Source organism: Gadus morhua, chromosome 1 (assembly GCF_902167405.1).
Source record: "Gadus morhua chromosome 1, gadMor3.0, whole genome shotgun sequence".
In the NCBI taxonomy this organism is placed as follows: domain Eukaryota; kingdom Metazoa; phylum Chordata; class Actinopteri; order Gadiformes; family Gadidae; genus Gadus; species Gadus morhua.
Genome location: NC_044048.1, coordinates 26,221,099 through 26,232,605, shown reverse-complemented (window position 1 = coordinate 26,232,605; position 11,507 = coordinate 26,221,099). Strand labels below are relative to the sequence as shown.

The following is an 11,507-nucleotide window of genomic DNA, read 5'->3' as shown; positions in this document are numbered from 1 at the left end:
TAATTGTCACAGAATTAGTATACCATTATTTATTAATGAATTAATTGTTTAAAAAAAAAAATTAGCTTTTCCTCAACAGACTGTCTACAGTGGAAAATAATATAATTACACATTTAAGAGAAAATAAATACATTAAAAAAAATAAGAAAATGCAATCAACATACGTGAAATGTGAGATGAGACAAATGTTCTGCAATAAATACTCTATTATGACGCCATCACCCAAAGGGTGTACATAAATGTAAAGGGTTCCTTATCTGGGTCCATCTTTCATTAGGCACTGCTTCCACGGCCCCGGCTCGTCCTAATGGGATTCACGCAGGAATGATTTAGCCCCGCCATCACCACCTGATGCCCCTCATCTCAACCCCCCAGGGCCCTGTCCCTCATTCAGGCTCTGGAGCTCTGGTTCAAGTGGGCTGAGGGAGATAAGGACGCAGTATCTGCACTGTATCTGATAAGACATGCAGTCCATCACCTCCATTTGATCCCCACCTGATGAATGATCACCATGATGGGGTTTCTGTTTTTATCTGTGCCGCTCACCTTGTGAACACCGAGAGAGAGAGAGAGATAGAGAGAGAGTGAGAGACGGTAAGAGAAAGAGAGGGACAGAGAGGGACAGAGATATGGATCTGCTCCTCTTGATTGCTGTGTTTGTGGTCCCTCTGGTGTCCTCGGAGTGTGGGAACAGGAGCCGGAGCAGAGACACATGCAGAGGTTGTTATGCTGATGCCCCGTCCTATAAAGAGAGGAGGCATCGAGCATCAGTCCTCAGCACTCAGACCTCCGAGAACCTGCCCCGTGACAACATCTCCATGGCTCCCTGCTTCGGCTCCAACTCTGTACACCCCGGCCGCTTCCCTGGGAAAGACAACCTCAGAGTAAGTAGAGGCACTCCGTTAGGGTGTAATCACCTGCTAAACCTAGGACTAGATCTTCTTGTATTGTATCTACGCACAGCGACTCACCTCCATCTCCTTTCTCTCAGCAGTTGAGGAAGCCCAGGGTGGAGAAGATGCGACGGGACCGCATCAACACCTGCATCGACCAGCTCAAGCTCCTCCTGGAGAAGGAGCTCCACCAACAGGAGCCCAACGCCAAGCTGGAGAAGGCTGACGTCCTGGAGATGACCGTCTGCTTCCTGAGAAGGCAGCTCATGCACACGCCCGGAGGCATGGACCTGCTCTCCTCTGTGGGACCCAGTAGAGTGACCTCCGTCTCTGCCGCTCCTCCTCCTCCTCCTCCTTCTCCTTCCTCTTCTCTCCATGGTCTCCGGCACCAAGAACATCAGGGGGAGCTTCTCCTCCTGGCCCAGAGAGACTTCACCTCATCCTCCTCCTCCATCATGTCCTCCAGCATCTCCTCCACCCACAGACCCACAGGCAGCAGCAAGTCTCTGGTCTGGAGGCCCTGGTAGTAGAGACGCTCTACAGCAGTAGAACCAGACCCACAACATCAAGAATGGTCTCTCTTTTTGGGGGAGGACATCATTGTTTTCAGACCCCCATCTTCCATGGTGGGTCACTTTATGGTACATCATATTGATGGAAAAAAGTAGCAATAATGTTGTACGGTAAGGCTTTGTATAGCTTTGCCTTGTAGGAAATATTTATTTCCCTTCTGAGATCATTCCCTGATCAATTAACAGGGTAGTGTCGCTGTATCCTCTCTGAGAATATCCTATGTACTGGGGGTTTTACCTCAAGAATGATTTTAAGATTATGTACAACTGTGAGGCTTTATGCTACATGAGAATGATACTATACCAAAGCAGCCAAGTCCTTTATTCAGGATTATAGGATATTTGTGGCCCAAATACTGCATATGTGGTTTAAGTTGTTAAGTTGCAATTCTTTGCTATTAAGTTGCTATGCAATTTCAATGTATGTCAAATTGTATCTCAAGGTAGGAAGAGGTTAGTGACTGTCGATGGCTGTGTGCCGTTAGGACAGATCTGCCTTTCATAAAGGTGCATGGTGCTTGACAGACGTCAACAGGCTGTAGTTTGCTTTTGCAGCAAAATTGGTTGTTTTATATGACAAAAGTATGTATCCAGTACTGTGTATTGTTGGTGTTGGTGTGTGATATTCACTGCTATTGTAATATATCATTCAATGTTTTGAAAAATAAAATAATGTTAAAAATATCCTTTGTATTCTGTCTGGTCCTCTCACAGAGACATGAATTAGCGTTCAGAGCAAATCTCCAAGCGGAAGGGATTTATTATCAAATGTGAAGCCCAGCCACACGTTCCCAACGCACACAACAAATCAGTGTTGGTGTTGATGTTGAATAGGGCAGTGTGCATGTACCTTTACATGGCTAATCCGTACAGTGACTTGCTAAGACCAAGTGTCCTATCTTGGAGGTTTGGTCCCCATCATCTAGGAGTGAATCGTCCCGGGTCTGGTCAGTTTTAAGGGTGTTCGACAACCGAACCAAAGGGTTCTGTGTTTAAACCCCGATCTTTACAATCTACCTGGCGGCACCTTTGAGAATAGTCTCTACCTGCTCATCAAAAGTGACATATTATACCACCAGGTGTGAGTGTGTGATTAGCTGCAAAGAGCCGTTTTGAAAATCTGCCTTTAGTGACATCACAGGTGGGCGTGTCCAACTAGATGTGTGCTGGATAGAGCAGTCTACCAGCCTACCCAGTGGACTGAAGCAAACGTTGCTCTTCTGTCGTCAAACATCAAGGTGGACACGCCCACTCAAAACAGCTTGTAACGGCTAATCAAACTAATACCTGGTGGTATAATATGTCACATTTATTGACATGTATCTTACTAAATTCAAAAGTTGTTTTGGACACACATGTCTCCTCAATGACTAATATGTACAAGATGTTTTGTTCTTGTACTGTTTGTCCTCAACTTAGATCCAGGTGGCTATCTGGTGATTGTATTCGTTTTTCATGTTCCGGCTGCCTACTGCTGACGTTCCAACAGTTTCTACTGGTTGTAATGCCTGTACTTACTTGAGACCAACCAATCAGATAGCCACCTGGATCTAAGTTGAGGACAAACAGTACAAGAACAAAACATCTTGTCACTAGAATGTATTGTGCCATAATAAAAAATGTAGGCATAACTGATACCACATTTGGTAATTTCTGTTCCCTAAATGTACCATGTTCAATCTCAAAGCAAAGTCATAGGTGTTTTCAGTGATTGTATCTTTATTGGTAATTGTCATACAAAAGTACATTTGAGGTTTAAGAGCATAAAGGTGATCACACACTCTCCCACACACACACACACACACACACACACACACACACACACACACACACACACACACACACACACACACACACACACACACACACACGAGAAATATTCTCCAAAAGTACCTAGCAGTATTTCATAATCATAAACTGATTACACTGTTACAACAACAGAGTCTAACGAGATGAACTCCACTGGAGTAAGCAATCGCTTCACACTAAAAGCTCCCGACGATACGCAAGAAAGCTCTCCACTTCACAATAAAAGCACCAGTTCTTCGATGCCAGTAAGAAGCATCACAATTTCGGCTCAAAGCAGGAGCACCTTCCAGAAAATGTAAAAGTCAGCCTTAAACTTTTAACAACAATAATTGCTACTTGGTTCCATCAATGTGATGATAACGCGATGAAGATTCATCTCAAGGGGGGTTTCAAACGCAGATCTCCTCCACCACGAAGAGAGACCATTCTTGATGTTGTGGGTCTGGTTCTACTGCTGTAGAGCGTCTCTACTACCAGGGCCTCCAGACCAGAGACTTGCTGCTGCCTGTGGGTCTGTGGGTGGAGGAGATGCTGGAGGAGATGATGGAGGAGGAGGAGGAGGAGGAGGTGAAGTCTCTCTGGGCCAGGAGGAGAAGCTCCCCCTGATGTTCTTGGTGCCGGAGACCATGGAGAGACGAGGAAGGAGAAGGAGGAGGAGGAGGAGCGGCAGAGACGGAGGTCTCTCTACTGGGTCCCACAGAGGAGAGCAGGTCCATGCCTCCGGGCGTGTGCATGAGCTGCCTTCTCAGGAAGCAGACGGTCATCTCCAGGACGTCAGCCTTCTCCAGCTTTGCGTTGGGCTCCTGTTGGTGGAGCTCCGTCTCCAGGAGGAGCTTGAGCTGATCGATGCAGGTGTTGATGCGGTCCCGTCGCATCTTCTCCACTCTGGGCTTCCTCAACTGCTGAGAGGGAGACGAGATGAAGGTCAGTTTCGATTTCTTTAAACAACAGCCTGAAGAGCGTCTATATTTTTTATGCAACCACTCTTTTCCGAAATTAAATGTTCGTTCAAAACCGGACACAATCTTTGACTGGGTGACTAAGAAAAAGCAACAGGTACGACAGAAGAGATTTTTATTTATTTTTTTAAAGCGCCGAGATTTGTGTGGTGGCCGCACACAAAAAAGTAAGCATTAATTCTTAATCACTGTTTACTAACGCGGAGAAATTAGTCAAACAAGGGTACAACCGAACGCCAGTACTTACTCGGAGGTTGTCTTTCTCAGGGAAGCCGCTGTGGTGTACAGAGGTGTAGCTGAAGTGCGGAGACATGGTGGTGTTGTGTTGTTGCTGTCGGCAGCGCAGAGCTCTGATCCCAGGGCGGAGTCCAGCCTCCTCTCTTTATAGGGTCTCATTAGCATAACATAGCCCCGAGGTAGGCCGTCGAGGTTGTTTGGCTGGGGTTCCCACACTCCGAGACGCCCCCCGCAACAATGGCTGACACATCAATAACTCAGGGCAGTCCGGTGCAGAGCCCTGGTTCCCATGAAACCAGAGAGCAGGTAATCGATACATTATATGCAGGGCAGCATTGATTCTTATCACGTGAGGTAGGATTGGATCAATTGAAATGTAGGTCAAATTCAGACCTAGATCTTTCGATTGAATAAAAGCAGAAGGGGCACGTTTTGATGACAGGAAACAGGGCAGTTTACGTGTGGTCTGGGGAAGTTTAGGCCAAATGTGTTACCCCAATAAAGCCATATCTTATTGGGAAGGAAGGTTTTCATGTCTGGTTCAAAGAAAAACATTCCCAAAATGTGATTTAGTCACCAGGCAAGAAGGCCAGATCCAGGGAACACAGAATATCACTGAAACTTCACGTTTCACCATTTTTAAATACACCGAAACAACAGAGCAAACTGCCACAATATACACCAAACGAAGTCGCCGTTCAAGCCACGTGCCGGTGGACCAGACGCTTGTGAAGTCGGGAGGATCAAAGGCGGCGGAGGACGGCAGGTGTGAAAGCCGTAAAAGTGGCCCATGCGCGTGAGAAGAAGTAAAGACTTTATTACTTAAAATTAGTTGCAGTTATTCTGGTATGGCATCGGTCTCTCAGGATATTTTATCAGAAGCATCTTATTTCGTAGCCCAGGCTAGGGGATCGGTTTGACCATTCCTCAATGTATAAATTACGCATTATTAGCATATGTGAATTATTCTTTTAATTTTGGGAGATCATTTTTTAGTTTACCACCCCCCCCCCCCCCCCCCCTTCCTCATGAAGTGTTTGTCTGCAGAAGTGTGTCAAAAAGCACAAGCAGGGAGCTGGGGCGTACAGCGCGTGCGCGCGTCCGGTCGTGATGCAGTGCAGAAAGTCGCGCGCCCTCCGTCCACATTCCGGTCACACTCTGCGCAGACGAGTGTCCACGCCAAACCACGCCAAACGACAGGCGGCTCATTGTACCATTGTGTTATTACCCCGGCAATAATGGGAGCTCTCTCCGCTAAATGCCCGTGGACTGTGGGAAAGTTCTGTCCGTTGGAAACCTGGCTGCGCTTTTATCGCCCATTTGGCTGTTGTCGTCATTCTCATTTCTTAATCCAATGAGCTGTAGCCTGCTAGCCTAGTGGTTTATTGGCTGTTCAAAACTGGACGGGTCGCAGACAGTGCTCGTTTAAAAAGCCACCAAAACCATAGTGAATGTAGTCACACACAGTGCAGCAGAGGTTATCCACTGCTTTAAATAAACATTGTGGGACAATGGGAATCACGAATAATAAACCAGTAAGAACCAGCGTGCTGTCATCAATCTGTTGCCGTCCTATATTCCATGGTTGTAAATCATTTTTACCCTAACCCTTTTATTAATATTCCTCTATTGAGCATGCGTCGTCAGGGTATTGTCAGGTCCTTTCTAATAAACGCGTCACACTGGCAATAGGCTGAAAGCCGTTTGAGCCACGTGCGGCATGCAGTGTTGGCGGCGTCAAAGCGAACCTCCCAGATGTGAAAAGCCAGACGTGTGAGTACAGCAGTCTACCGACTTTCCCACCAGACACACACGCACGCACGCGCACACACAAACACACACACACACACACACACACACACACACACACACACACACACACACACACACACACACACACACACACACACACACACACACACACACACACACACACACACTCACTGTCAGTGTGTGTAAAGGAGCTACCGAAAGCCGCTCCCTTCGTGCTCCCGGGAGAATGTTAATTGATCCATTGTCGAGGGACAAACAGAGTCGGACCATCTGGGGGGGTTGCGTAAACTGAAGGAAGAGCCAGGCTCTCAGCCGGCTCTCTCAGTGTCAAGAAAACACTATATAAATAATATACATAGGGCCTCACTCTTGAAATGCATCTTCAATTGGCTATACCTTGATAGGAAGCATAATATCACGTCTAACGAAGAGACTAAAGCATGGACATGAGGCGAATCGCACAAGCACCGACGTCCCTGCTCTCGTTCATTTCTGGGTCAGCCGGGATAAAGACAGCTTATTTCTGCTGTAGATAACTTTGGATTGTTCTAATGCAGTTGTTAATTGTCAAGTGAACAACTTTTCTTAATTGACTTTAGTCTTTTAACAAATAAAAAAACAAAAAACCAACAGGTGAATCTGCATGTCAAAACACCATCGCTTCCAACTTGGCCACCGTATCCTCTTCATCAAGTTACTCTGCTTCACTGTTTTGCAATCTGTGTGTGCGTGTGTGTGCGTGCGTGTGTGTGCGTGTGTGTGTGAGTTTTTGAGTGAGTGAGAGTGTGTGTTTGGATGTGGATGTGTCTGTGTGTGTGAGATCCCGAAGGCATCTAGCAATGTGTGTGCATAATTTTGTGTGTTTGTGGGAGTTTGTGTGTGTGTGTGTGTGTGTGTGTGTGTGTGTGTGTGTGTGTGTGTGTGTGTGTGTGTGTGTGTGTGTGTGTGTGTGTGTGTGTGTGTGTGTTTATGTTTATATGTATGTGGTGGTGGGTGTTTATGTGCGTGTGTCCGTCTGTCTGTTTGTGTTTTGTGTGTGTGTGTGTGTTTGTGTGTGTATCTGTGTATGTTTCTGTATTTGTGTGTGTGTGTGTGTGTGTGTGTGTGTGTGTGTGTGCGTGCGTATGTGTGTGTGTGCGTGTGAGAGAAAGTGAGTCACCCATCCATCAAGGGATTTGAAGCGCTGCCATGGTCATTCAACTAGTGGCCCCCGGGAACCTGTAGCGGCCCCCAGCCACAGGCTGGTCTGGGGGAGTGGGATTGGTGGTGGTGGTGGTGGTTGGGATAGTGGTGGTAGTGGGGGTGGTGGTGGTGGCGGTGGGGGCAGTCTCCCAGCCTCTCTGTGAGAGTCTCATCTCTGCTTTCCCACACTCTGCCGTCTATTCAGCCCCTCCCCTCCCCTGAAACCGTAGACAATGGAAGTGTGTCTTGTTACACAGCCGCATTAGCGACGGTGTTTGATCTCTCCTCGTCGGCCACGGGGTGGGGTGCGTTGGGGTGCAGTGGGAGGGGGGGGGGGGGGGGGGGGGGGGGGGGGAGGGGGAGGGGGGGAGTGGTCTGTTTCCCTAGTTAGACCATCTGTCCTGTCCTGGACCAGACCCTGAGAAAAAACTCTCTCTCAGGGCTATAACTTCTGCAAGCAATGGGGGAAGACTTCAGTAACACTTGGGGGAGGATGAGGGGGGGGGGGGGTACAATATACTGGGCAGAAGACTGTGTGTCTGTGTGGGCAGCCCCCTCCCCCCCCCCCCCCCCCCCCCCCCCACACACACACACACACACACACACACACACGCGCACATCCAACCGTCCTGTATGTGTGTATTTTAAACACAAACAACCTGCATCGAGTTCATGGATTTCAAATTGTAGACGTCATCACGCTATTCATACTAAGAATCTAATTGATAGATTCAGAATGACATACTTTATATACTATAGATATGATATACTATGAATCATATTTTTATTTACTATGATGGGTGTGATGGTGGGATGAACATTCAATTGGATCTCAATTTACATAAATAAATATCATAGTATTATTTAACAGAATATTTAACAGAATTATGTTGAATATAACCGATGTTAACTGTTATTTCACCAGGCCAAGGTGTTATGCATTTAATATGTACAAGGCACATCTATACGTACCACCCCTATAATACTGTCTTAGCACCCTTTTTTGTAGAATGTTAACAGGTAAAAAAAAGATGAGTACATGAGTAGGCCTATTAGTTACTACATTCATTATTGTTATCTAGATAAACTTAGAAATATAATTTTCATGTCCGCTGATAGGACACTTGTTGGACATCATGGTTTATTCACGCTGTATGACAATGTTAGAGTTCAATCCTATCTTACTTTGACTAATGGCCACCTGTGTTGTAAATAAGGGCTAACTGTTCAGTAAGTTTGAAAGTCTGACATATTGTCCTAAACTGAACCGGTTTGGTATAGTGTTTATGTGGTCACACCACAACTACGTATGTCATCATTGGTGGTAAACTACTACATATTAGTGTTTACTAAGTTATTGTGGTTTTGGATTGTTTACTTACATCATTTAGATTCAAGAGAGGAAGAGCAACAGACACATGTGTAGCATTTGACAAACTTCACATGAAGTTTTCAATTTATTTTCACGTCTTCTCAAAGAAGAAATATAGTGTTCATCTTCACAGAGATTTAAGTTGGCAGCACACAAATGTCTCCTTTACAAAAGGTATCCACTTGAAGAAAAGGTACATTATCAACAGTAAACATTGCTATTAATAATATCAATTGATACAGAATCCAACCACATAATGGTTTACACAATAAGTCAGTTCATCACAATCATAACATGATTTACATCGATGAGAGATCCATTGGATCAATTTAGGGTTTTAAAGTAACATTCCATGATACACAGTATCAAATACGGCGTTTGGGAAAGTCAAACTGTCGTGGTAAAACACCCTCCAAAAAGAGGGTGTGTACGACACATACACATGGTGTACATATACTAACGATTCAATCCCTCCGAAGGATCACTCGCAGCGCAACCTCATGTCTCCCCCTCAACGGAAGTACCTCAGCGACGTAGAAACGTGTCGCTACTTTTACAAAAGATAACAACGCAAGATGCGTGCGTCGCTCTTTCAAACTTGTGGTCTATGACCTCCATAGACGTGGGTCTGGCTCGGATGGCGTTCAGTCTCTTGGAATCGCTTGCTCCGTTACCAGGGCCGCCACAGCGGAGCCTGTTCGCCCTCCTTCATGGTGGAGCCGGTGTGGTGGAGCGGGGAGCCGGGTGGGGAGACGGAGGCGACCCCGGGGGCCTTGCCGGAGGCCTGCAGGCCCAGGAAGTGGTTCAGCAGGGGCCCGCTGGAGCGGCTCTTGGACAGGAAGGTGACGGCCTCCTGAACGCAGTGGGCGTAGCCTTCGCCGCGGCCCTCGGGCTGCTGGTGGGCGCTCTGCTCGGGCCGCCAGATCTTCAGGTAGGACACCGCCATCTCCAGGATGTCTGCCTTCTCCTGCTTGGAGTCGGGCTGCTGGCGGACAAACTCCTGGCCCAGCAGGGACTTGAGCTGCTCGATGCTGGTGTTGATGCGGTCGCGGCGCAGCTTCTCAACCATCGGTTTCCTCAGCTATAGAGAAAGAGAGCGGAGAGGGAAGAACCGTTAGATGAGCTGAACGATGTTGAACCCCTTCACGAGAGCATGCATATAATCTGAAAGCTGGAATTGGTACAAGAGGAACACCGAGTGGTGCGTGGTCTTAGAGCTTACCTTGTGAGAAGATGTGAGGTGTTCCTTGGAGTGGTGAACGTTTCCATTGGTAGTGGCAGTAGTAGGAGCCATGGCTGTCCTAAGAGAGATGAGTCTCGGTGAGAGAGTGGGAGTAGGAGTAGGAGCTGTAGAGAGCCAAGCGCTAGCTGGTCTGTTCTGGTCTCTTCCCTGCCCCTGGACCCTCTATTTATACTCCCCCAATCTCCATGTGAATGCGTGGGTCTCGGACCGGTTGCACTTTCTCATAGGTCCATCGGCCAATCAGAGGGCTCCCGGGAAGGGCTTTGATGACCGCCACATGCTCAATGAAGTGTTTATTGCCGCGGGGACAATAGAGTGTGTCTCGGGGAAGCAGGTGGAGGAATAGCCTGGCTGGAGAAAGAAGGGAGTGTGGGAGAGTGTGTGTGGAGCCGGGAGGGAGGGAGGGTGGGAGGGAGGGAGGGAGGGAGGGAGGGAGGGGGCTGACCCCAGTGCTTGTGGGGATGTGGGAAGCGGGTGACCCGGGAGAGAAGCATGCCGCCGTCTCTTGTCATCTCTTGTCGCACGTCGTAATGGAGCACAAAGTGGTGGTGGTGGTGGTGGTGGTGGCAGCCGCGTGTGTGAAGGGGTGTGCTGGTCAGAGCGGGTGTGCTGGATGCTCCACCATGCTGGGCCACGAGACTGGGCTCTGCTGAAGGGATGTTCACTTCAAAACACTCGGGACAGCTTCCAGCACCGGAGCCCCCCTCAGTGGGATTCTCAGTAATACCGTTTCCTTACTGTACCGACACAATATATTTTTTCACTTTCTTATGATAAATGTACTGATTTTAAGTCGCTTTTGATAAAGTGTCTGCTAAATGCCCTGAATGAAAATTTAAATGTAAAATCATCCCCAATTCCCCAGAAGGGGAAAGATACGAAAACTACGTTCATTTGTCCCACTGTCATTTAACACCCATGAATTAGACCTCCAGAACATTGTTCCATAATGAAAGACAATATCTGGAAAAAAATAAAACGATCTGAAGCTTGGGGGTTGAAAGGTGAAGGTATCGCATGGGTTTTTTGAGATGTCAAATTCATAGTTTGTTGTAGTTTGTTTTATTTTTTTGTGGTGTCTGAATTGAATCGACCAAAGTCCCAACCGCAGTACATAGTTACAGCATTTATGACCCCGGCTCCATTACAGAGAGGGTTTAATGTGGTGTGTGTGTGTGAAGTGTGTGTGTCTGGAAGTGTGTGTGTGGGACCCCAAGTCGCCACACGCTCTCAGCACGTTCTCAAACCATAAAACACACCTCACACACTCCTACACACTCACACACTTCCTCCTCTTCCTCCCACTGCACACACACACACACACCCCCACCACTCCCCAGCCCCCCCCCACACACATTGTGTTACCACACAGATGGGCACATACACACACACAGATACATAGTCACACTGAAACTGAATTTCTAATAAATATGAAGACAACTTTTTTGTCTTTATCAACGTGTATGT

The 11,507-nt window shown here is 47.3% G+C and overlaps 3 protein-coding genes across 4 annotated transcripts; 1 reads left to right on the top strand and 2 right to left on the bottom strand.

The window, feature by feature from the left end:
• The first annotated feature begins 629 nt into the window (after positions 1–629).
• LOC115541691 (transcription factor HES-2-like) lies at positions 630–2,092 on the top strand. The gene is made up of 2 exons (XM_030353562.1): positions 630–884; positions 992–2,092. Exons 1-2 carry the CDS (start codon positions 630–632, stop codon positions 1,418–1,420), a joined length of 684 nt encoding a protein of 227 aa, XP_030209422.1. The 3' UTR covers positions 1,421–2,092.
• A 1,072-nt stretch (positions 2,093–3,164) lies between these two features.
• Positions 3,165–4,693, bottom strand: LOC115553684 (transcription factor HES-2). Of its 2 annotated transcripts, none has more exons than XM_030370154.1 (2): positions 4,481–4,693; positions 3,165–4,176 (listed from the first exon to the last, which is right to left on the bottom strand). In XM_030370154.1, exons 1-2 carry the CDS (start codon positions 4,544–4,546, stop codon positions 3,745–3,747), a joined length of 498 nt encoding a protein of 165 aa, XP_030226014.1. In that variant the 5' UTR covers positions 4,547–4,693; the 3' UTR covers positions 3,165–3,744. The 2 variants fall into 2 exon arrangements, with proteins under 2 accessions (XP_030226014.1, XP_030226019.1); XM_030370159.1 differs by having other exon boundaries at positions 3,165–4,173; positions 4,481–4,672.
• A 4,155-nt stretch (positions 4,694–8,848) lies between these two features.
• Positions 8,849–10,356, bottom strand: LOC115539840 (transcription factor HES-5). The gene is made up of 2 exons (XM_030350708.1): positions 10,020–10,356; positions 8,849–9,878 (listed from the first exon to the last, which is right to left on the bottom strand). Exons 1-2 carry the CDS (start codon positions 10,089–10,091, stop codon positions 9,468–9,470), a joined length of 483 nt encoding a protein of 160 aa, XP_030206568.1. The 5' UTR covers positions 10,092–10,356; the 3' UTR covers positions 8,849–9,467.
• Positions 10,357–11,507: the final 1,151 nt, after the last annotated feature.

Excerpts from the sequence above, each read along its gene's own strand:
- LOC115539840 (XM_030350708.1), bottom strand. The coding sequence starts at position 10,091 with ATGGCTCCTACTACTGCCACTACCAATGGAAACGTTCACCACTCCAAG. Across the intron at positions 9,879-10,019 it reads ACCTCACATCTTCTCACAAG|CTGAGGAAACCGATGGTTGA; the intron begins GTAAGCTCTAAG and ends CTTTCTCTATAG.
- LOC115541691 (XM_030353562.1), top strand. The coding sequence starts at position 630 with ATGGATCTGCTCCTCTTGATTGCTGTGTTTGTGGTCCCTCTGGTGTCC. Across the intron at positions 885-991 it reads CTGGGAAAGACAACCTCAGA|CAGTTGAGGAAGCCCAGGGT; the intron begins GTAAGTAGAGGC and ends CCTTTCTCTCAG.
- LOC115553684 (XM_030370154.1), bottom strand. The coding sequence starts at position 4,546 with ATGTCTCCGCACTTCAGCTACACCTCTGTACACCACAGCGGCTTCCCT. Across the intron at positions 4,177-4,480 it reads CTGAGAAAGACAACCTCCGA|CAGTTGAGGAAGCCCAGAGT; the intron begins GTAAGTACTGGC and ends TCTCCCTCTCAG.